The 26,221-nt window shown below is 42.0% G+C and overlaps 1 protein-coding gene across 5 annotated transcripts in view; it reads left to right on the forward strand.

The window, feature by feature from the left end:
* The first annotated feature begins 273 nt into the window (after window positions 1-273).
* The window catches only part of phf14 (PHD finger protein 14), a 139,202-nt gene continuing 113,254 nt past the window's right edge, over window positions 274-26,221 (forward strand). For all 5 annotated transcript variants that reach the window (XM_061759200.1, XM_061759199.1, XM_061759201.1 and 2 more), the window contains exons 1-7: window positions 274-295; window positions 2,064-2,174; window positions 4,157-4,929; window positions 12,371-12,503; window positions 19,051-19,210; window positions 20,293-20,404; window positions 24,745-24,882. In XM_061759200.1, the coding sequence (XP_061615184.1) occupies window positions 289-295; window positions 2,064-2,174; window positions 4,157-4,929; window positions 12,371-12,503; window positions 19,051-19,210; window positions 20,293-20,404; window positions 24,745-24,882 (1,434 nt within the window). In that variant the 5' untranslated portion in view covers window positions 274-288. The remainder of the gene's footprint in view (window positions 296-2,063; window positions 2,175-4,156; window positions 4,930-12,370; window positions 12,504-19,050; window positions 19,211-20,292; window positions 20,405-24,744; window positions 24,883-26,221) is intronic.

The raw sequence follows: 26,221 nt of genomic DNA on the forward strand, positions 1-26,221 counted from the left end.
GTGCTGGGTGTCATCTTTGAATGCCGTGTTCGCTACAGTACGTTCACTGCATAGTACATCGTTCCTTGCGCAAACTAATCACTCCCCAAGAGAAGGAGGGGGAAACAGGCCTAGCATCCCCAGAGGCCAACCTTAAAAATCCAGAAGGAGAGGGCTTAAAATGCATGCAAGTGACCCTATGGCATGTACAGGGGTCTAAAATGACAAGAAATGATTTGGTCAGATTGCATTTACATTCCACATTACATTACAGGTAAACAGAATCAAGCTTCAAGGTTCACTATTTTAATGAAAGGTGACCACATTTTCTTAGTTATCCATTTGCTTCTTACGTTTGGCAGAGATGTGTCCTGGTGTTATATACTCTATGACAAGATTTTGCCATTGGTTAATGTTGATAGCTTGTATTCAGTATTCAGACCCCCTTAAATTTTTCACTCTTTTTTTTATATTGCAGCCATTTGCTAAAATCATTTGTTAATTTTTTCACCCTCCTTAATGTACACACAGCACCCTACATTGACAGAAAAAAACGGAATTTTTGAAATAATTGCACATTTATTAAAAAAGATTAATGGAAATATCACACAGCCATAAGTATTCAGACCCTTTGCTCAGTATTTAGAAGAAGGACCATTTTGAGCTAATACAGCCGTGAGTCTTTTTGGGGAAAAATGCAGTTTTTCCACACCTGAATTTGGGGATCCTCTGCCATTCCTCCTTGCAGATCCTCTCCGGTTCTGTCAGGTTGGATGGTGAAAATTGGTGGACAGCCATTTTCAGGTCCCTCCAGAGATGCTCAATTGGATTTAAGTTAGGGCTCTGGCTGTGCCATTGAAGAACAGTCACGGAGTTGTTCTGAAGCCACACATTATTTTAGCTGTATGCTAAGGGTCATTGTCTTGTTGGAAGGTGAACCTTTGGCCCAGTCTGAGTTCCTGAGCACTCTGGAGAAGGTTTTCGTCCAGGATATCCCTGTACTTGGCCGAATTAATCTTTTCCTTCGATTGCAACCGGTCGTCCAGTCCCTGCAGCTGAAAAACACCCCCACATCATGATGCTGCCACCACCATGCTTCACTGTTGGGACTGTATTGGACAGCTGATGAGCAGTGCCTGGTGTTCTCCACACATACCGCTTAGAATCAAAGCCAAAGATTTATATCTTGGTCTCATCAGACCAGATAATCTTATTTCTCACCATCTTGGAGTCCTTCAGGTGTTTATTTTATTTTATTTATTTTTTGTAGCAAACTCCATGCGTGCTTTCTTGTGTCTTGCACTGAGGAGAGGCTTCCGTCGGGCCACTCTGCCATAAAGCCCCGACTGGTGGAGGGCTGCAATGATGGTGGTTGACTTTCTTGAACTTTCACCCATCTCCCGACTGCATCTCTGGAGCTCAGCCACAGTGATCTTTGGGTTTTTCACCAAGGCCAAACGGAGCAATCAGAGGAGACCCTGATTGCTCAGTTTGGCCGGACGGCCACCTCAAGGAAGAGTTCTGGTCGTCCCAAACGTCTTCCATTTAAAGATTAAGTGCAAAATAATTTTTTTGTAACCTTGGCCAGATCTGTGCCTTGCCACAAATATGTCTCTGGCTCTTCAGGCAGTTCCATTGGCCTCTTGATTCTCACTTGCTCTGACATGCACTGTGAGCTGTAAGGTCTTATATAGACAGGTGTGTGGTTTTCCTAATCAAGTCCAATCAGTATAATCAATCACAGCTGGACTCCAACGAATGTGTAGAACCATCTCAAGTGTGTGTATTTCCCATAATGTTAAGAAACATTTACTCCATTTTGTCATGGTCAAGTAGGCTGCAGACTATTTTTTATGAAGCTCAATTTTCGATTGTCTTGTGTACGTGATCATGCACCTTAGTATCTCATTATGAGAGGAAGTCATAATAATGATACTAATATATCCATTTGAATTGTTTATCGGCACAAAGAGACCACAGAATGTTGTCGGGGACAGTTTGATTTGTTTCGAATCAATACATGTAAACCTGCATTTTTAAAACCAGAAAAGCTAACCCTGTTTTCTGTGACTCTTTTATATTAGTGGACCGTGGTTTAAAACGGCGTCAGGTGAAACCTCTTGCTGCTTCACTTCTCGATGCCCTGGATTATAACAGCTCAGATGACAGTGACTTTGAAGTTGGAGATGCCTCAGGTATGCATTAGCTTTCATTGTACACTATGAGATTAATAGTATTATAGTACACACATTTCATACATCAATTATTCAGCCGTTTGTTGGCAGGTCAATTGTTTTTTTGAAATTGAAACTAATAACCACGCTTTTCAGTTGAGTCAGCATGATTGCACACACTTTTTTTTTTTGATGATCACTGTTTATCGGTCTGTGATTTTTATTTTTTTATTTTTATTTTTTTATTAATAATGTGTTTATTTTAGCGAACCCTCGCTATTTGTGGGGGTTAGGGTCCAAGATGTTTTCAAGAATAATATACTCCCCCTGCACCCCTCCAAATTGGCTTATTCATAGTTTAACATATAATATACCCCAAACAATGATCCCAAAACACTTTAATAAAATCAATCATGTCGCTCATCTTACATTACACTAAAAATTTAATGGCTTACATATTACTATTTGGGAAATAAAAATGCACCGGAAGTTCATACTGTATGTCGCTGCTTTGCAACCTGTAAAAGTCCCAATTACTACTTTGACTACTATGAGCCATTTTATTCGGTTTTTGACTCATTGATACAAAAAGATACTCTAATTTGTTAAATGCACATGTCGCAAACGCCTCTCTTTAATTCGGCACTAACTGTACCTTACATTAAGCAGCTGATCAGCTGCTAAGTTCCACCATTGCCAATCGTGATCCGGACGTTTTTCTGCATCATCTTAAGAAGTTAATGGCCCAGCTTTCTCCAGCGTCAACCCCGAAAGGAATCTTCCCTGCCTGTCGGACCTCTACTGGAATGTTCCATCTCGCTGTGCTGTCAGCCGATTGCCAATGGGCTTTACAAAAAGAACATCAAAATACATGGCTCGGCGATAATAGATGCGTTTTTCCAGCAAATAGATTTATTTTTGTTCTGCAGAACCTTTTAAGATTCCCTGGCAGTAAAGCCCTTTGTTTTAATGCTGAAAATACAATGATGGCTTTACTTGTTGAGCCTGATTAAAAAAAATAAAAAATAAAAATACAATAATAATAATAAAAAAATAAAAACAAAACTACTCGACAGTTCCCAGTGCTAGTTCCCTTCTTTCATTCAAATTCTACACAATCAGGATGTTAAAACTTGACTTTCAACTGTCAATTCAGGCGAAGCTGTTACCAGACCTGACTAGTATTCTAGAGGCCCCCTTTTCCACTGCAATGTAGCTACTTACCTGATCATGGCTACTTGCTATTGACGCGTTTCAATTGTCACAGATATGTCACCGTTTGTACATTAAACAGCGAAAATTGAAACACAGTCCATTAGGGGGTTTTCACACTTGATCTGTTTCAGCTGTTCCTTTGGACATTTCTTACACGTGTGAACATGCCAAAAGGAACTCGGACCCTTCTGCAATGAAGGTTCAAAATTGCAAAATGGTTTTGTGAACATTAAACACTGAAGGGTCTGGGCTATTTGTCCATTGTCCGTAGCACATATTGGAATTTTCATTTTTGCTGTATATTGATGTTATGGACTCTATGTACATGTTGCGTGATGCCCTAAAGAATTGTGACGTGAGCGTAATAGTTCATTGAATGATAAGGGTGATTCTGATTCTGCGTTAAATTTTCATTTTGGCTCTATCGATGTGATTCTTGTGATAGGCGAAGGCAGGATTGTCACTTTCATTACATTACATTCAGGTCAGTACTGGATGAAATAAGTTTGATTCTGCGGACCAATGTTCCCGTTCCAAATTTGTTGTATGATCCATTTGTGGCAAATGGAACACGTGTATGAAGCAAAGATAGCCTTGTGGACTAGGAGTGCTTTCTTTTAAGATGAAGCTAATTGCTCCACAGACTTGAAGAGAAATGAACTGGGACCACATTTCGAGGGCTCTGATTTATTGTTTGGACAGCTAAATGGACTTGGTACTATAGCACTGTAGAATCCAAACGTGTAACTTTGGGTTTCTCATTTTCCGTTTGTGGTGTATTCTAATAGGATCAGATGGGACAGGCAACGGCAGCGACGAGGAAGGCGCTAAGCTAAGTGCTGCAGGTTCCGAAAGTGACTCGGACAATGTGGGTTCTTTTGATGATGTTATCGATGAAGAAAAGACCAAAGATCTGACTGCTGAGGACAACCCGGCAGAAGATGAAGAGAAGTCGAAACAGCAGACCTCCTCAGACACCTCCACGAAAGACACCCCTGGCGTGAGTCCGCCCAAAGGCAGACGAAAGAGCAAGAAGGTCTTGGAGCCTGAGTCCAGTGCAGACGCCGGCAGTGTCTCTACCTTGGCGTCTAGGCTTGTCAATGATAATGCTGACGTGTTTGAGACCGAGCCCAAAAAATGGAACTTTCGCAGGAACCGTCCACTACTTGACTTTACAACCATGGAGGAGCTGAATGAGATGGATGACTATGATAGTGAGGATGACAATGACTGGAGACCCACAGCGGGGAAGAAGAAAGGCAAGGCAGCGACCCAAAAGGGTGGCACAGAGGAAGAAGATGGTGGTAGTGCAGATAATGATGGTGATGAAGATGATGATGACAAGGATGACAATGATGAGGATGACGACGACGATAACGACGATGATGATGACACTGACGACGATGATGATGATGAGGAGGAGGATAAGGAAGATGAAGAAAACAACAGCAGCAGTGAGAGTGACAAGGAGGTGAAGAAACTCAAGAAAAAGGCGAAGAGTGCCAATGCTTTTGATGAAGAATTAACAAATGACAGCATGTCCCAAGGCAAAGGAAATGAGGTAAGCGTGCGGTGTTTCGTCATTGTCTTTTTACGACTTGATAGCGCCCCTGAAACCTGAAAAATGTATGGATGGGTGTTGAACTGAAAATGAGCAGGTTTTCTTTCACTTAGCTGTTGTCGCGTATCTTTGAGCATGTGAGGGGATTGTGTCTGAAGCAGAGAATGATCTTAAGCAGGACCCTCATTATGAGTGATACATAAATGCATAGTTGGAAATTGCCCGTAGGTGTGAATGTGCGTGCGAATGGTTGTTTGTTTGTATGTGCCCTGCGATTGGCTGGCGACCAGTTCAGGGTGTACCCCGCCTCTCGCCCGAAGCTAGCTGGGATAGGTTCCAGCACGCCCGCGACCCTAGTGAGGAGAAGCGGTACGGAAAATGGATGGATGGAAAAGGGAGAACTTTCAACTTCGTCCGGAGTCCGGGCTGTGAGCTTGTTTAACGCACTGCATGGCTGACGTCACGGAGTAAGACCCCCGAAGGTCGAGACGCTGTGGTGTGGTTCCTGTATCCACCGCAAGGGCTACCGGAAGTGACGTCGCAATTGACAAACACACTGTACACAATGGCGAGCAATGTGTTGGAATATGAGGAGGAGGAGGAGGATTTCGACATACAGGAGCACCCAACTGAACTTGGCATCGTTTGAGCCGATCAAGAGGTCGGAACCTGACAGTGACCACAATGAGCAGCCAAGTAGCAGCTGTACAAGAGGAAAGAGAGTGGCCACTGGCTCAATGTGACAGTATGTCAAAACATGTATTTTTATTTTATTTTTTTAAAACCTCCTTCCATCAGCAAGGGCCTTGAATATGAAACGTGTCTGGGTCTTTTTTTCTTGATGACAATCCCAAACACACCGCCGCGGCAACGAAGGAGCGGCTTTGTAAGAAGCATTTCAAGGTCCTGGAGTGGCCTAGCCAGTCTCCAGATCTCACCCCTCACAAGAAAGTTGAGGAACGCTCATCAAACACCTGTTTGGAACATCCCACAGGTGAACAGGCGTGAGAAAATAGTCGAACAGTTTAAGGACAATGTTCCTCAACGTACAATTGCAAGGAATTTAGGGATTTCATCATCTACGGTTCATAATATCATCAAAAGGTTCAGAGAATCTGGAGAAATCACTGCATGTAAGCGGCAAGGCCGAAAACCAACATTGAATGGCCGTGACCTTCGATCCCTCAGGCGGCACTGCATCAAACACCGACATCAATGTGTCAAGGATATCACCGCGTGGGCTCAGGAACACTTTAGAAAACCAATATCAGTAAATACAGTTCGGCGCTACATCTGTAAGTGCAACTTGAAACTCTACTATGCAACGCAAAAGCCATTTCTCAACAAGACCCAGAAACGCCACCGGCTTCTCTGGGCCCAAGCGCATCAAGATGGACTGATGAAAAGTGTTCTGTGGTCCGACGAGTCCACATTTCTAATTTTTTTGGGAAATTGTGGACGTCGTGTCCTCCGGGCCAAAGAGGAAAAGAACCATCCGGACTGTTATGGACTCAATGTTCAAAGGCGAGCATCTGTTATGGTATGGGGCTGTGTTAGTGCCAATGGCATGGGTAACTTACACATCTGTGAAGGCACCATTAATGCTGAATACATAACATACATAATGCATACTGGTTTTGGAGAAACATGCTGCCATCCAAGCAACGTCTTTTCATGGACGCCCCTGCTTATTTTAGCAAGACAATGCCAAACCACATTCTGCACGTGTTACAACAGCGTGACTTCAGAGTAAAAGAGTGCGGGTACTAGACTGGCCTGCCTGCAGTCCAGACCTGTTCCCATTGAAAATGTGTGGCGCATTATGAAGCGTAAAATATGACAACGGAGACCCCGGACTGTAAGCTGTACATCAAGCAAGAATGGGAAAGAATTCCACCTACAAAGCTTCAACAATTAGTGTCCTCGGTTCCCAAACGTTTATTGAATGTTGTTAACAGAAAAGAAAAGGTGATGTAACACAGTGGTGAACATGACCCTGTCCCAGCTGTTTTGGAACGTGTTGCAGCCATCAAAGTCTAAGTTCATGATTATTTGCTCAAAAACAATTAGGTTTATCCGTTTGAACATGAAATATCTTGTCTTTGTAGTGTATTCAATGAAATCTAGGTTGAACATGATTTGCAAATCATTGTATTCTGTTTTTATTTATGTACAACACAACGTCCCAACATCATTGGAATTGGGGTTGTATTACCATTATTCGGGTTTCCTTTTTTAGTTAGATCCCACTGCATTGTTACCCTGTAGTTTTCCCTTTTAGATTGAATTACCTTTTCTATAAAATTCCACTTCTTGTTGTTATTTGTGTGTGTTTTAGTTACAACAATAAACCTCTGTAATTGAGAACTCCTATTTCATAAATGTAGCAGCCTTCTAGATTATGAGACTCATCGAGTACGCAGGCGTTGCTTCCGGTGTATTTTTTTCTCCTAAATTGATTACGTTTGATCTCTAACCAATATACGCTACATATTGGTGCAGGCCCGTGTTAGGCATGTCAAGTTTCGCTGAACTCAAACGTGCAAAATTCACGATATTTTGCAATAAATCTCGACAGCGTCCGGCATCTTGGATGGGGCATGTCCAGGCACGTTCAGGCTTTATCGTTGTGTGAGCGCATTCCATTACCATGGCGACCAAGTTGCGAGCACTTGTGAGCTTGAGAAAACTAAGATTAGCCCTCTTAGTGAAACTGGAGTGAATTTGTTGCATTGTAAATGTTATTTGGATATCAGTGTTTTGTGTGCTGCATGCTTTGAACTGTGGGAAGATTTCCTACGTAAGTTCTTATTAAAAAGGCCTTCAAGGATCCCAAAACACAACGCTCCAACTTCATTGGAATTGGGGTTGTAATAAAGAAAAACTGAAATATCACACAGCCATAAGTATTCAGACCCTTTGCTGTGACACTCCTATATTTAACTCTGGTGGTGTCCATTTCTTCTGATCATCCTTGAGATGGTTCTACACCTTCATTGGAGTCCAGCTGTGTTTGATTATACTGATTGGACTTGATTAGGAAAGCCACACACCTGTCTATATCAGACCTTACAGCTCACAGTGCATGTCAGAGCAAATGAGAATCATGAGATCAAAGGAACTGCCTGAAGAGCTCAGAGACAGAATTGTGGCAAGGCACAGATCTGGCCATGGTTACAAAAAAATTTCTGCTGCACTTAAGGTTGATATGAGCATAGTGGGCTCCATAATCCTTAAATGGAAGACGTTTGGGACGACCAGAACCCTTCCTAGAGCTGGCCGTCCAGCCAAGCTGAGCAATCGGAGGAGAAGAGCCTTGGTGAGAGAGGTAAAGAAAGAACCCAAAGATCACTATGGCTGAGCTCCGGAGATGCAGTTGAGAGATGGTAGAAAGTTGTAGAAAGTCAATCATCACTGCAGCCCTCCGCCAGTCGGGGCTTTATGGCAGAGTGGCCCGACGGAAGCCTCTCCTCAGTGCGAGACACATGAAAGCACGCATGGAGTTTGCTGAAACACACCTGAATGACTCTATTGTACGCAATATTTTCCTGGAGGATGCATTTGGGATTCGCCTTTGAAGTTGGTAATAGTGAAAAATTAAGTGAAACTGACAATGGCGCCTGTCGATCTCCCGTTCCATTCTTCCCTCACTCGTGAACAAGACCCCAAGATACTTGAACTCCTCCACTTGGGGCAGGATCTCATCTCTGAGCAGGTGAGGGCATTCCACCCTTGTCCGACTGAGGACCATGGTCTCCGATTTGGAGGTGCTGATTCTCATCCCAGCTGCTTCACACTCGGCTGCGAACCGCTCCAGTGAGAGTTGGAGATCACGGCTTGATGAAGCCAACAGAACCACATCATCTGCAAAAAGCAGAGATGCAATACTGAGGCCACCAAACCGGACCCTCTCTACGCATCGGCTGCGCCTTGAAATTCTTTCCATAAAAGTTATGAACAGAATCGGTGACAAAGGGCAGCCTTGACAGAGTCCAACCCTCACCGGACACAAGTCCGACTTACTGCCGGCAATGCGGACCAAACTATGACACCGGTCGTACAGGAACCGAACAGCCCGTATCAGTGGGTTCGGTATCCCATACTCCCGAAGCACCCCCCACAGGACTCCCCGAGGGACACGGTTGAACGCCTTCTCCAAGTCCACAACCATTCTCCACCCATTACTTTCCTGTTCCGCCAATAAGACCACCACATCTTGCTCCTCCTCGTTCTCCAAGACCACCACCTCACTGCCACCATGGGGTCACCCAGTCCCTCAATAACCCCTCTGCTAGTGACCTTCACCCTTACTACTGCTGCTTCTAATAATAATAATAATAATGATAATCATAATAATAATGAGTTATGTTCTTATTGCACAACATTACATAAACAAACCAGAAAATTAAGTATTTTATTTTTGTCATTCCTTTATTATTTTAGTTCAAATATACAAATTTTCCTGTCTATTAAATTAAATTAAACTTAAAATGGCACGAAACAGGCCCAAAAAATGTCATGTAAATTTGACACACCACAGAGAAGAGTCACGTGAACAAGGCTGCCAAATTTGAATGAATACAAAAAATCATTAAGGATATAAAATCAAGCTTCCAAACTTGAATAATGAGGGCCACCTCTAAGCTGTCAGATGCTGTGGGAGTATCGAATGGATGCGCCAAAAGGAATCAAACATACTGAGGGGGTGATCGCTTATCCGATGTAAAATCACGTTAGGAGGCTCAACTTCAATATTAAATGGTTATTGTGCGTTATAATCATAAAATTCAGCACACAAGTCAACTCACCCTCGATGTTGTTGATTTAACGTCACAGTCGAACACGGCACCTGACGACAGCGGGACGGTAGGAGGAAGCCCACCCCCATCGTAAAACGCCCACTGCAGAGTCGGGTAGTGGTGTTTATGTTCAGCTCGCCATCTGCGGGTGTTCAAAAAGTCAATCCATCGCTTTTTTTATTACCCAATTTTTTGGGGGTGCTTAAATAACATCACCGAGCTGTTCTGTAAAATTGAGGCACCCAGCGAAGATGCATTTTTGGGGTTTAGCCATTGTTAGCTTGCTAACTGCACGCCGGAGTGGTAAATGGGCCTCGTTATGAAAGCTGAGCAAAGCTAACTCACAACTGAGCAGCATAGCCAAACAAAACCATATCACTTTTTCCTTCTATAGTGGGGAAGGGAACTCGCGCTAGAAGAAAGTGTACGTGTTTTAACCCCGACCACAAAATCAGGAAAGTTCAAAAGGTGAAAAAGATGCTTAAGCTAAAGTGTATTTTAACAATTGAGCACAATATTATGTCTTTGCGTATGTTTTCAGCACTTATTTAATGTGTTATGAAACAAAGCAGATATCTGCTTAGCGCGACGTTAATTTGGGTCAAATTCTTCAAATCCTTAATATTGACTATAATAGCTATGCAGGTGACACAGTTATATTTCATGTCTCCAGATGACTACAGTTCAATTGAGGTGTGATGTCACTGTCTAATCACTGGATGAGCCAAAACCTTCAATTAAACCACTACAAAACGCAGATCATTGTTTTTGGCAGTAAAGAAAAGAGGATTGCTGTTAGTAAATAGTCGCTCTGTTTAAAAACCAAAGCCCAAGTCTGAAACCTTGGTGGACTGATAGATTCTGACCTGACTTTCAACGGTCATATCAAATCGATTTTTAAAACAGTCTTCTACCAGCTGAAAAACATATCCAGAGTGAAGGCTTCCATGTGCCAAACAGACCAGGAGAAGCTCATCCGTGCTTTTATCTCAAGTAGACTTGACTACTGTAATGGTCTTCTGACTGGACTCCCCCAAAACAGCATTAAACAGCTGAAGCATATTCAGAATGCTGCAGCTGGGGTTGTGACCAAAACAGAGAAGTCAGAACAAATGACTCCAATTCTAAAGTCTCTACACTGGCTCCCAGTCTGCTTTAGAATAGATTTGAAAGTTCTGCTACTGGTCTATAAATCAGTAAATGGTTTAGGTCCTGAATACATGACAGAAATGCTCATGGGCTATAAACCCAGTAGGCCTATGAGATCTACAGACCCAGGTCAAATAGTGGACCACAGAGTCCAAAGCAAACATGGTGAAGCAGCGTTTCGCTGTTATGCCGCACACAATAATTTTTTCTCACTTTTCCCTCATGCTTTATAGATTTCCACTTTTAAATGATCTTTCTTGCACTGTACGGTGTTTAATTGTATTTGTATTTATTTCTGTTCTTAAATGTCTATAAGCTGTTTTTTTCCCCTTAGTTTTAAAATGCTTTTAATCATGTGACGCACATTGAGTTACCTTGTGTATGAATTGCACTGTATGAATAAATTTGCTTTGCTTTCATTACACTGGCTCATGGTTACTAAGCAATGAAAGTCTAATAATTATGCATTTTCGCCAAATGCATTGGCTACATCAAGAAAAGAAAGTTTTGATGATTCTACATTTATTTTTGCATTTGTATAGCGGATTGCGTCCACTATACATGCACTATACACATTAACAAGTCAATACAAATAGTTATGCACTGCAAGGAATTGGCTCTGCATATGGAGAGTTGTGAAGAGTAAAGGTCTGGATCATATTTAGGTTGAATTTAATTTCACAAAGCATTAAGTGGATGTTTTGCGATAGTAATAATTCAGCTATGGAGATGAGCGATTTGCGACACACGTCAGTGTTGTGACGTCCTCTTAAATGGACTTTTCCACGATATGAAAACATCCAAACATTTGTCCGCTTCTCTTCTATTGGTCTCCTTGACTCCTTGATGGGATCTCTGATAGGAGGAGCTAACGTAAATCGAGTGGCCGGGGAACACCTTGCGATTTATCTCGTAGAGGTGGACAAAGTGGCCATGGAGAAGGGAGGTCTGGACATGTCTGATTAGGCTGCCGCCCCTGTGACCAGTTTCTGGATATCATCATCAACACCATCATTAGTTTTAAGAGAACGAGAAGCTAGCGTTTCTAACAAAACACCACACTTTTAGGTTCGGGCATATTACTGATGAGAGGAACCAGAAAAGGGAGGCAAACTTTAACAAGAACTTTAGGAAGGGGGTCTAATTGGCGGTTGAATGACTTAGATCGACAGGGGTTCTGTTATGTCCATGACAGAAGGCTTAGTGAAGCTTGAACATGTGTGAGAGTGACAGGCAGGCATGATGGATGGATTGTGGAAAATAAAACCCATAGTTCAATTTTCACTATTTTAGGTAAGTCAAAATTGTGTACAATTCGAAACCATAGTGATCCACAAATAACCATATAATAACTCAAAACATTTCGATTTGCCAGAAAGAGTCCAGCACAATATATCATTTTAGTTTGTGTCTCCGGTATGAAATGTTGTGGTTAGAAGGGTTCGGTAGCACTACAGTTGTGCTGTTTTTTTGTTTTGTTTTGTTTTCATCAGGATTCCTTGCTAGATCGGTCCCAGACCTGGAGTGCCCAGCACATCCTCATCTGCTCGGTTTGCCTTGGAGACAACAGCGAGGATGCAGATGAGATCATTCAGTGCGACAATTGCGGCGTTACTGTACATGAAGGTAAGATGCCATGAATTGAGGAAATAGTGAAAGCTAAATATCACCTGAAAGAGTCAACACTGAACAAATAATGTTGATGGTGGTATAAAGTGCAAGTGTCTGTAGTATAGATTGTCTGCAAGTAGCTCGGAAAAAAAGCTTACGATCCTTTTTTGAATTAATGTAATATGCATAGGCTTTACTTTTCGTAGTTATTGGTTTACCTGCAGCCCCTTTCACACTTTTTGCCAAATGAGTGCATCACAGATATATTGACCCTTTCCAAAAAATTGGAATATCACGGAAAAGTTTATTTTCATAATTCCATTCAAAAAGTTCAACTTTCATAGATTTATAGATTCACGGCCCACAATTTAAACAATTCCAAGTATTTATTTGTTTATTTTAACATAATATGGGCTTCCAGCTCAAAAACCCACGAAATCAGGAATTCAAAAAATTTGAAATCTGTGAAGAAATCACCATTTAATTCTCATTTTTTGTAATGTTTATCGTCAATATTTGGTTGGGAATCCCTTTGCTATTGTCGCTGCCTTGATGCACCGTGGCATCGAGGCAATCAGCCTGTGGCACTGCCTGGGAGTTATGGAAGAGCAGATTCCCTTGATGCTTGCTGTCAGTTCTTCTTTGTTTTTGGGTCTGGTGCCCCTCATTTTCCGCTTGATAATACCCCATAGATTCTCAATGGGGTTTAGATCTGGCGAATTGGCTGGCCGGTCAAGCGCTGTGATTGCATGGGCATCAAACCAGGTTTTGGTGCTTCTGGCGGTATGAGTAGGGGGCAGGTCCTGCTGGAAGATGCAATATGCATCTCCATACAGATACTCAGCAGAAGGAATCATGAAGTCCTCAAAAACATTCTCGTAGACTGTTGCGGTGACCTTGGATTTAAGAAAGCAGAGTTTACCAACGCCTGCACTGGACATTGCACCACAAATCATGACTGACTGTGGATACTTCAAACTGGACCTCAAGCAGCTTGGGTTCTGTTCTTCACCCGTCTTCCTCCAAAACCTTGGACATCGAGAATTGAGAACCGATTGAAACTGCGACTAACATTCCAGTTCTCCTGGAATTGTTAAACAAAACATTTCGGTTCCCAGTTTCGATGCCTGGTCCACCGACCCCCGAAGAAGAAGTGGCGAAAACCAACGAAGAAGCGGCGAAAACCAACAAAGAATACGTATGAAGACGTGTTTGTGCCCAACGCCGTCGTCGAACGAAAGTGTGTCTTAACTTTGTTCAAATGAATTACCAGTCGCCTCAATGCAACACGTGGAATAAGATTAGATTGTGCAAAGGAGGCTTTCATGATGTGTAGCGTCTCAGCCTACACCGTGCGGAACTTCAGTGAAGTCAACTCGCAGTCAATTGGGTGAGTGAAGCAATAAAATAAATCTATGCCATCATTGAGACAGCAAATGGTTGCTTGCACTTTTGCACTGATGGTTTTGAGCGTTTACTTTAGTCTTTAAACCCAACGTAAGCGGCAATGACAAAAAAAAATAAAAAAATGGTTAACATTGGGCTCAAACATCACCGTAGCAAATTTACATCAACTTTACAAAATTCACATAAACGTTGTCTTACAGTATCACAAACACTAACCTTGTGCCTTAGCGGTGGCTAGGGAAAGGAATCGGCGTTTTATAGCATTTGGTTCCATCCATTTAAAAAAAAATAAAAAATACCACTGGTGCCGTGTAAAGTTACTTTTCGTCCCAAATTGCTGAGTTCCGGTGCGTACCCTTCAAAGTAAAAGGCTACAAGCTTAAAACAGGAGTTCAAGTTAAAACTTGCATACATATCTAACGATTTGAACAATGCTATATTTAACTTTTAGCTGAAACATTAATTAATAAATAAAGTCAATCGGCGCATTGCCTTTTAGTTCATAGGTTTGATATTGATACTGGTTATAAAGAACCTCCGAGTCAAATGTTCATTTTAGTCTATGCTGCGGGCTGCTCAGAAAATGGATGTTCATAATTTGGACACCCTTTATTCAAACCACGCAAACATTTTTAACCCAACCGCCGAAAAGAATTGGAATCGGGAATCGTTTGGAAGGGGAATCGAAATAAGGAACTGGAATCGGGACCGGAATCGCTCAAATTCAAACGATGCCCAACCCTACCTAGCAACAGTTTGATTTATTTTTTTTTAAATTCAGTTGGACCGAAACAAAAAAAGCAATGCCTTTTTTAGGAGTTGGTTTTCAGTATTTTATGTAAGGAGGTAGGTAGTCAATTTCAAGGCACACATTAGCCTGTGGTTCACACTGCATGACGACTGACGTGTGAACACACAGTTCCTGCTAGTTATGGACCCACAATGATTACAGTGGCCCGAATAACACTAAATACATAACAATTGAATTTCAATAATGACACGTGAGCTGTTCTGTAAATGTTGGCATCCAGAAAACGATTAGTATTGTCGGTGTATGATAGTGGTCGAATGTGGCCAATCAAGAAGTAGCAATTGAGCCAGATAACCAACGATGCGAACAAACGCGCTCAAGTTCTTATAGTGGTGCATGGAGTTGTCAGTTTAATTTGTTCCTGACTTACGAGTCTTTCAAGATGCGGCCGTTGATAGGCCGATTTTTTTAATTGTATTTTTTTTTTTTGCTTTGACTTGCAAGTGCAAATGTCGGCACCCCAAAGGAGTAACAGAGCGTGGATGGAATGAGTAAAAAGTGCTACTTTGCCAACAAGTAAAACAAATAGTAATTTACAAAGTACCAAAAGAACAAATGAATAAACCTAAAGAGCTACATATTAGTAGGGCACGTTACAATGTATAAACAAACAGTGACAAATGAAAAAGGAGTAACCAGCAGTATACTAGAAACAATGTCAAAAATAGGAAAAACAAGGAGCTCAGAAAATATCCCAGCCATCCATCCAGAATGTGCACAGCAGGACAAATAAGAAATGGTCCAGCACCAGCCTGGTGTGGTCGTAGGGCTTCAGACTGGGAGCTGATTACAATTGCCCACCAGGGGTGCACCTCCCCATTCAACTCCTCCCTGCGCTGCCAAGGGGAAACCAAGAAAAATGCCAGGAGCACCAACTATCAGGAAAAAAAAACACACAAAAAAACGTTCCTTACACAGAACATGACAGCAAACTTAATACACGTTAAATTTAGTAAATATTCTTTAAAAAAAGAATTTTATTGCCACTCTCAAACTAAACATAGAACAAAGAATTACACATGTATTTGAAACAATAGGCGCACAGGCTAACAATGAGCATTACTGTATGTGGTGGTGTTGTTACAGCAGGTTACACATGCAGACTATAACAATACTCAAAGGCATATAATTATGTTACTAAAAATTTCAAAATACTTGTATATACAAATAGACAATCTAATTGGCTAGGGGAGTGATACATGAATAAAATGAGCCCTAATTTGTAAGGATTAAGGATTTTTATACTACTTTTTACGTCGCAAATCGGCCCAATTTTTTTCAATTAAACAATCACGCCTGCATTTGCAAATGAAATACGGCTGCCATTCACAAGTTGACAACCGATTTTGATGGACATAAAACAATTGTTGAGTACACACCAAATGTGGTGAAAATGTCTATGCAGCTACCGTAGTACATAAATTAACAGTTCTTCAACGTATCTGACAGATTGTTATTCATTTTAGACTTTCATGTTATTCATTATAGGCGGCTGCCGAATTGACAGACGCTAACGTAGGCAGTACAATCTTTATCCTCTCTGAAGAATGACTGATATTGTTGCTGTACTGAGAAGCCGGGAGAGGAGCTGATTCCCCAGTACATTATATTTGTATGTCTGTCTTCAACTGCTCCCAGGTGGCCAAGGCGCGCATACCAGAATGAGCAGCACAATGTACATTTCGTGAGAAAGCGTGACAAAAACAGTTCAATTCTTTTTAATGACATAATTACTGAATGCTTTTATAGCCTATAACATTATAGTGTTGTTTTTCTCCTTAAAACATTCCTTTTTTTTTGGGTGTGGCTGGAACAGATTAATGGCCTTTCTGTTCATTTCAATGGGGAAAGATGATTTGAGATGTGTTACAAGCGTGGTCAAGGGATGAGTTCAACTCATCCGAAGGCACCACTGTATACACGCACACAGGTGAAGGTGTGAACATTGTTTTTCTTTGATGCTTCATATACATTGGGAGCTTTTCCACCAACCAGCCCAGGAACTTTGAGTTCCTGGTAGCAAAAGGTTCCTGAGGCCCATGTGATTTGTGTTTCCATCGCATTTATTAGTTCAGGGTAGCTTGAGCAATTGAGGCTGATGTTGCTCAATACTGACACCTACTTAATCTAAAAAAAAAAAATGCTGCTATTTCAAGCTTTAAAGTTCATGTCCTATTTTATATCTTAATATAAATTTCAAATATTTTGATACCTAATCCTTTATCCAGGTGAGGCAATTGAGAACTGATTCTCATTTGTTATGCCAACCTGGCTGCAGACAGAAGATTTATTATATACAGGTACATTTCGATAAATTAGAATATAGTTATTCGATTTCCTGAAGCCTTACACCGCAGCTATCAAACTGAAGGCCCGGGGGCCAAATCTGGCCCACCAACTCATTTTATGTGGCCCGCGAAAGCAAATCATCTGTGTCAACTTTGGAAGTTGACAAAGATGATTCTTGCTCAAATTCTCATCTATAATAAATAGTATTGTTGAGCTATTAACAGTATTTTCTGTTTACAGTAACTAAGTTGAACAAACTATTACCCTTGACTTCTGATTTCAAAACTTGGTATCCATCAATTTGTTGTGTGTATGTAACAGTTATATGGTTTCACAACTCAACGGCCCTCTGAGGGAAACCGCGACAACAATGCGGCCTCCGACATAAATGAGTTTGACACACCTGCCTTACACAGTTCCACTACAAATTTGAGAACAATAAATCACATCTATAGGCGCTTCTACATTTAAATATAAATATTCAATATATATTAGATTAGGTTTATTTATTCAAAAAGATGTTTCTTGGCATTCAGGCGATTCCATTTTTCTTAATACAAATTCTCCAGCTTTAGAGAACATCTGCTCACATGTCTTCTATGGACCTTTTATTCATCATGTGCTATGATGTAATATATTTAACTTGTTACTATATCATATTGTACAGTTTGTAAATGTATTTGCTTTGTTTTACTCTGCTGTCTGCAGCCAGGTTAGCATTGCAAATACCTTATTTGGATAAGGTTCACTAAATACAAAATACTTAACTTCATGGACAGTTCTTAGTCACTTTTTAAAGACAGCAATGTGAAGTGTTATGTATGCATGTTCACCAATGTGGCTCAGCGGAAATACGAAAAGATCTTATTTCTAGCCTTGCATAATGTCGCATAATGGCGGCTCTGTGAAGGAAAAAGTAAACGTCTACAGAGGTCTGTCAACCAATTAGCGTTCGTCAGCACAGCCCGCCCCCTCAAAGAGATCCTGGTAGCTTTTGGAAAACACACCAGGAGGAAGGAAATAACCCGGGGGGAACCTTCCGTACCCTGGTGTTTTTTTTTTTTTGGGGTGGGGGCACAGAGGCAACTCAAGCTACCAGGGTAGCTAGGGAAAAACCTGCAAAGGTTCCTGCAGGGGGAAAGCTCTTGTCTTAAAATTCAGGTGTTCAATACTAATCGGAAAATAATCTTAATAATCTTTTGTCACTGGCCTTGGAGTCGTCCAACCATCCCTTGTCTACATTAGTGTCGCCATTGAGCTGGAGCCTATCCCAGCTGACCTTGGGCAAAAGGCAATCGCATCCCTTTGAGACAATCTCACAAATACACACAAACAAAACAAAAACCAACGGTGACAACAGACCATTCAGGCCATATTGAGACATTGCAAATGCTCTCAATCAGAAAAGGCCATCCACACTCCAAAGTGTGGAGCGAAGTCAACGACTGTGCTGCAATGCTTGCTTTTGATGGGCGGCTTTACTCTAGCCAAGCACCCATTGGGCATATATAAATCTAAGCTTTTGATTTGTGAGTTTCTCACTGCTCAAAACGCCTGCAGGGTGGTTGACTGAATTAGAAGTTAGCGTTATCTCCCCAACAGAGGCAGACTACTGATTTCTGCCCTCATTTGTAGTGATGACCATTCTCGCAGCTGTAATAGCTACCATAGCAACCACAGGACCTCAGGAAATTCTCAGAACCATTTTAGAATGTTTTTGGTTTTTTTTGCTCTTGCTCCTCTTCTGTCCGGCTTATTTTTTACAATCAAACAATTAGTCGAACTTCAGTGCCACACTTGATTGGCAAGTTTTGACCAGAGTAATTGAAAATTACTGGATGGATCATCGCAGATAGGTGATTGAGTCTTGTGTTTGCACACGCCCATGTTCCTCTAACACAAATCATTTGGTGAACCGCTTAACACATACAAGTCCCAGAAAAGTAGTGAATTCAAGTAAATAGTCAAACACGAATTGTAGAATGTGTCGTGCCGTTAATAAGATGTACGTGACATTTGCGTGTCTGTAACATGGAACCTTTTCTGTTTTTCCAGGGTGTTACGGCGTCGATGGGGAGAGTGACTCCATAATGAGCTCGGCATCAGAGAACTCAACAGAACCTTGGTTCTGTGATGCCTGTAAGAATGGAGTGATGCCAAGCTGCGAGCTCTGCCCCAACCAGGATGGTATCTTCAAAGAGACAGATGCAGGGAGGTAGGGTACAGTAGCGGAATGAGCCATTAGAGATTAGAGCTATTCCATTCCGAGGGAGCAAAACAAATGGATGCAGAATCAAATACAGATGGTATAGTCTGCCAACGCGTATCTGAATTGTACTTATGTTCAGTTGGAGAAGAGAAAATTGACGGAGAGAAGGCTGGTAGTGGAAAGAGAGGAGAGATAGTGAAATCAAGGGAATGAGAGAAAAGAGTGCGTTATGTGAAGCGTGGAGACTTCAGCCACGTTATCGCTGATGGTGCTCCTTAGCCAGACTGCACCCAAATTTACTACTTCAGTAGAGCATGAAAAACACAGCAAATTAAACTGCGAAGCCGTTGCTTGCTAGAGATGGATATCTCTATATTGGACTTTGGATTCTCTTTCCGTCAATCTGCATTTGAAATTGTGACACACCACACTGAACTGTCTGTTAGTCTGTGGACACCAAAATCTTATCAGTCTATTTTTCATGTTTGAAACTTTAGGGATGGCTCGATTCCGCCGTTATTTAGAAGCATGTGTCGCATGACTAAATGCAGCAGCGGCATCGTTGGTTGCTCCGTGCTTGATTCCGTTCATCTGCAAACAACACTGTGGATTAATTGTCCCTTCCAAATAATTCCCACTCGACTTCTTTTTGAAGGTCACGTTTGCTAACGCGGTGCTCTTTGAACTCTTTGTTGATGCCAGCCAGGACATGTTTGGCCATACTGATATTATGACAGACATTTCCTTCAAGTTGACAGGGATGAGGGGGGGGGGGGCAGCTGTCGGACAGCCATGAGCCCCCCAAACTTATGAATTTGACGAGTTATGAGGTGTTGCTAGGTAGATTATTTTTTTCTTTCTTTTTTTTCCTAATTTTTGCGCTTTTATTTGCGAGCCAAAATTTGACGTATGAGCGAGCTGCAAATATATCGCTGCTAAACGGCGGCAGCGAGCAGCACATCATCATCTTAATGTCCCTCATCACTCTCATAATTTGAGATATCAGTCAACTTGAGTTACGAGCTGAGTCAGTGGTAAGTAGTGTCTTCCTTTTCAGCCATTTTGATTACTTTCTCCAATCTTTTCAGATGGGTGCATGTGGTATGTGCACTTTATGTTCCTGGGGTTGCATTTGGAGACATTGATAAACTACGACCAGTGACGCTCACTGAGATGAATTATTCAAAATATGGGGCCAAGGCAAGTATTTCATTTTTCCATTTCAACGTACAAACCCCAATTCCGATGAAGTTGGATGTTGTGTAAAACGTAAATAAAAACAGAATATAATGATTTGTAAATCTTATCAACCTGTATTTAAATGAATACACTCGGAGTGGATACAAATATCGATTCATCAATGCATTGCAATTCTTTCCCCCGCAATTCAATTGTGATTCGGCAAATCCTCTCAATTGATTCACTTCCTGGCCAGCGAGAGGCGCGTTGCATGTGATTCGCATTGTGTGGACGGAAGCCACACTCGACCACACAACAACAAAATGGCGACTAAAGCAAGCAGCCGCGGCAGCAGCAGCGTGAAGCAAGCGACTTGTACTTTGAAATCAGAAGTTGGGGGTCAATTGGCATTCCTCTGTAGATCCGGAACACATGAAATGGACAAAATACACTCAAACCGCGATGTGCAATAGCAACACAAAAACACATCATAAGTCAACGATGTACACAGAGTTAGGACAGCGGTTTTGGAGTCATATACAATCCCAATTCCAATGAAGTTGGGACATTGTGTGAAACATAAATACAAACGGAATACAATGATTTGCAAATCGTGTTCAACCTATATTTAATTGAATACACTACAAAGACAAGATATTTCATGTTCAAACTGATAAACTTGATTGTTTTTAGCAAATAATCATGAACTTAGAATTTTATGGCTGCACCACGTTCCAAAAAAGCTGGGACAGGTGGCAAAAAAGACGGAGAAAGTGGAGGAATGCTCGTCAAACACGTGTTTGGAACATCCCACAGGTGAACAGGCTCATTGGGAACAGGTGCGTGCCATGATTGGGTAGAAAAGGAGCTTCCCTGAATTGCTCAGTCATTCACAAGCAAAGATGGGGCGAGGTTCACCTCTTTGTGAACAAGTGCGTGAGAAAATAGTCGAACAGTTTAAGGACAATGTTCCTCAACGTACAATTGAAAGGAATTTAGGGATTGCATCATCTACGGTCCATAATATCCTCAAAAGGTTCAGAGAGCCTGGAGAAATCACTGCATGGAAGCGGCAAGGCCGAAAACCAACATTGAATGCCCGTGACCTTCGATCCTTCAGGCGGCACTGCATCAAAAACTGACATCAATGTGTAAAGGATATCACCACATGGGCTCAGGAACACTTCAGAAAACCAATAGTCAGTAAATACAGTTCGGCACTACATCTGTAAGTGCAACTTGAAACTCTACTATGCAAAGCAAAAGCCATTTCTCAACAACACCCAGAAACGCCGCCGGCTTCTCTGGGCCCGAACACATTAAAGATGGACTGATGCAAAGTGGAAAAGTGTTCTGTGGTCCGACGAGTCCACATTTCAAATTGTTTTTGGAAATTGTGGATGTCGTGTCCTCCGGGCCAAAGAGGAAAAGAACCATCCGTACTTTTATGGACCCAAAGTTCAAAAGCCAGCATCTGTGATGGTATGGGGCTGTGTTAGTGCCAATGGCATGGGTAACTTACACATCTGTGTCGGCACCATTAATGCTGAAAGGTACATACAGGTTTTGGAGAAACATATGCTGCCATCCAAGCGACGTCTTTTTGATGGACGCACCTGCTTATTTCAGCAAGACAATGCCAAACCACATTCTGCACGTGTTACAACAGAATGGCTTCGTAGTAAAAGAGTGCGGGTACGGGACTGGCCTGCCTGCAGTCCAGACCTGTCTCCCATTGAAAATGTGTGGCGCATTATGAAGCGTAAAATGCGACAACGGAGACCCCGGACTGTTGAACAGCTGAAGCTGTACATCAAGCAAGAATGGGAAAGAATTCCGCCTACAAAGCTTCAGCAATTAGTGTCCTCAGTTGCCAAACGTTTATTGAATGTTGTTCAAAGAAAAGGTGATGTAACACAGTGGTAAATATGAGCCTGTCCCAGCTGTTTTGGAACGTGTTGCAGCCATAAAATTCAAAGTTAATGATTATTTGCTAAAAACAATCAAGTTGATCAGTTTGAACATTAAATATTTTATCTTTGTAGTGTATTCAATTAAATATAGGTTGAACATGATTTGCAAATCATTGTATTCTGTTTTTATTTATGTTTAACACAACCTCCCAACTTCATTGGAATTGGGGTTGTAGGTCGGCAGAAAGGGTGGCACTTGATGGTTGGAAATCCAGAGCGACTGACCCCTATGTACGTAACTTATCACTTCTCTTTTAATTTGCGGCCTCGGGTGTCCTGGTGCCAAGTGCACATATGGACACCCTTATGCTTGAACATGGTGTTCGTTATAGACAATCCTTGATGAGCAGAGAAGTCCAATAACAGAACACCACTCGGGTTCTGATCGGGGGTGGGGGAGTTCCTCCCAATCACGCCCTTCTAGGTCTTACTGTCATTGCCCAGTCCCCCAGCAGAACAGTGGAGTCCCCAGCGGGAGCGCTCTCCGACGCACCCTCCAAGGACTCCAAAAAGGGTGGGTACTCTGAACGGCTGTTTGGTGCATACACACAAACAACAGTCAGGACCCGTGCTCCCACCCGGGGGCGAAGGGAGGCTACCCGCTCGTCCACTGGGGTGAACCCCAATGCACTGATGCCGAGCCCGGGGGTAATAAGTATACCCACACGTGCTCGGCGGCTCTCACCGTGGGCAACTCCAGAGTGTAAGAGGGTCCAACCCCTCTTCAGAGGACTGGTACCGTTAGCCCAAGTTGTGCGTGGAGGCGAGCCCGACTATATCTAGAGGGAACTTCTCAACCTCACACACCAGCTCGGCCTCCTTCCCTGCCAGAGAGGTGACGTTCCACGGCTTTTGGCTGTCCATCCATCCATCCATTTTCTGAGCCGCTTCTCCTCACTAGGGTCGCGGGCGTGCTGGAGCCTATCCCAGCTGTCATCGGGCAGGAGGCGGGGTACACCCTGAACTGGTTGCCAGCCAATCGCAGGGCACATCGAAACAAACAACCATTCGCACTCACAGTCATGCCTACGGGCAATTTAGAGTCTCCAATTAATGCATGTTTTTGGGATGTGGGAGGAAACCGGAGTGCCCGGAGAAAACCCACGCAGGCACGGGGAGAACATGCAAACTCCACACAGGCGGGGACGGGGATTGAACCCCGCACCTCAGAACTGTGAGGCTGACGCTCTAACCAGTCGGCCACCGTGCCGCCGGCTTTTGGCTGTATGATCTGATATGTTTATTTGGGTGTGCTTCGCAGCTCTTGCGTGCCTGGCGCTGTTAAGGGGACGCTGCACTTGGGCTGGGTGATTATGGGAAAAAAAGAATTGATTATTTTGATGATTAAAATCATGAGTAATAAACACCATTATTCATTTATTTCTAAACTTCAAAATTGATTCAACTAACAAAACTCGAAGTTTAAATAGAACTTAAAATAACAACCAGAAATTAAATTAGTCACAAGTAATAATAAATTAAAATAAAAAAAAAGGAAAATGAATACATTCATGGCTAAAACTGTGCCAATGATTTTAGCCATATAGTCTTTGTCTAAAATAGTTATTACATTATTCCAGCATTTAGCAAATATAAATAATTTTGGTAATCCTAATTGACCTCTTGCGAGGTTGGACCTAAGTCTGGCTGAAAATCAAATATGTCATCAGAAAACATTCCTAAAATGACTACTGAGTCTATTTTGGGGGGAGTTATTTTCTGTAGACATTGTTTTCAAGTCCAAAGCTATGGAATAAATGCCAATTCTCACATGATTTGAGAGGTCCTTTAAATCCAGTTTAAGTGCTGTGATCTGACCTTCATGATTGAACACTCCAATTCCAAAATGAGCACCCATCACTCAGGTTCCAATACTTTTGCTCAATTGAAAAGCGGGTGGCTTCAAACAAAAGGTTCTCTGTCCCGAGTTGTTTAACACATCCAGATGTAAATACCATGAAATAAATATTTCTCACATCCATCTTTTGATCTGAAACTCAAATATCTTCAGTTTCCAACAAAAACAAAGGAATTGACCTTCCTGTTCCAATACTTTTAGGGGGGGGGGGGCGGCTGCTGCTGTCAGAGGGGCCTTTTCTCGACACTCGCATGACAAAACCAAGGTGTTCTTTGAAATGAAATTGACACTTTTATACTGAGTCCATGTTAAGAGAGTCACTCAATGGCGGTCTAAAATAGCCAACATATGGAACCTATAAATTACAGCATTCGAGAAGTTAATTCATTAACCGGTGCTTTAGCAGAAAAATAGGGCTCACATTATATAGCCTTGAGAAATGATTTCATCTTGTATATTCCTTCTTGGACAAACCTAAAGACGGTAAGATTTGAGTGTGCAATTTGTTTGTTTGTTCATTTTTTTTTTAGGAATGCAGTTTCTGTGAAGATAATCGCTTTGCCAGGACTGGTGTGTGCGTCAGCTGTGATGCAGGAATGTGCCGGTCCTACTTCCATGTCACTTGTGCGCAAAGGGAGGGGCTCCTTTCAGAAGCTGCTGCAGAAGAGGTGGGGAAAGCATAGAAAAAAAAAAAAGCATAGTTGGATTCTCACTCGAGAATACTAACGCGAAAAAACAACTGCTAAAGTTGGACATAAATAAATTCATAAATGAAACATTGTAGTCATTTAGACTGAATTTAAAAGGAGGGTATTTCAGTGTTTCAGGGTTAAAATGTTGCCATTCTCAAACCTTTATGAGCTGTACATTTCAGGTCATATTTGAAGCAACATATTAGCATTGTTACATTCTTATCTGGAAGTGTACAAGTGTAAATAAAGTAAAAATCACATCTTCCTCTTTGCAATCAAGAGTACGCACGTACACACACACACACACACAAAAAGATAATCCTTTATGACTGGGGTTTCCAAAAGTACAGCCCGCTGGCCGTTTTTGGCTGCCTCATTTGACAAAGCCCATGGTACTTCTAACACGGTGACACCCCAGACATTTTAGGACTACAACTACTCATGATTATTAGTAGGGCTGTCCCAAACATCTCTGTGGTGTGTCAAATTTACAAGATGGATTTTTTTGTTCACTTTAAGAGCATCGCTCGTTTGGTAGGTTAGCAGCCCGCACGCTTAGCCTGCTGTTCCTGCTGCCTGCTTGGCCTGCTCCATTTTGGTCACTGCTTAAAGTAGCATAGATGCAAACAGCATTGTCTTGACCATACTCCACACTACTTGCGCAATTGTCACAATCGCGATCATATGTATATGATTTAGGTTAATTTAATACGTAATATTAAAAATAATAATAATAATATATGTCGTTTACAGTCTTTTCGGTGGTGAGTGTTGGTCTTGGTTGCGATGCATGTTTTTCCTGAAAAAAATGATGACTCACCTGAAGCGGTAACTCCATAACAATACAGGTTTATACAACTAAAATAAAATTCATAACACCTTAAGCTTGCACCACTTTTTGATCAGTGTCAAGGTCCAATTTGTGAAACATCACACTAATGAAGTAAATACCCCTTTCAAGATTGTAATGTTACGATTTCTCTTGTTTTCGTAATGAATGGAGAGACTTGATTTGTGTTGCCTTTAATTGAAAGCTGTGATCTGGCAGTTTGATAATCAATGAATGAATAACGACATCCATCCATTTTCTGTACCGCTTACCCTCACTAGGGTCGCGGGCCTGCTGGAGCCTATCCCAGCTATCTTTGGGCGAGAGGCGGGGTACACCCTGAACTGGTCGCCAGCCAATCGCAGGGCACATATAAACAGACAAACATCCACACTCACACCTAGGGGCAATTTAGTCTTCAATCAACCTACCATGCATGTTTTTGGGATGTGGGAGGAAACCCACGCAGGCACGGGGAGAGCATGC

The sequence above is a fragment of the Phyllopteryx taeniolatus genome, chromosome 21 (genome assembly GCF_024500385.1).
Source record: "Phyllopteryx taeniolatus isolate TA_2022b chromosome 21, UOR_Ptae_1.2, whole genome shotgun sequence".
Classification (NCBI taxonomy): domain Eukaryota; kingdom Metazoa; phylum Chordata; class Actinopteri; order Syngnathiformes; family Syngnathidae; genus Phyllopteryx; species Phyllopteryx taeniolatus.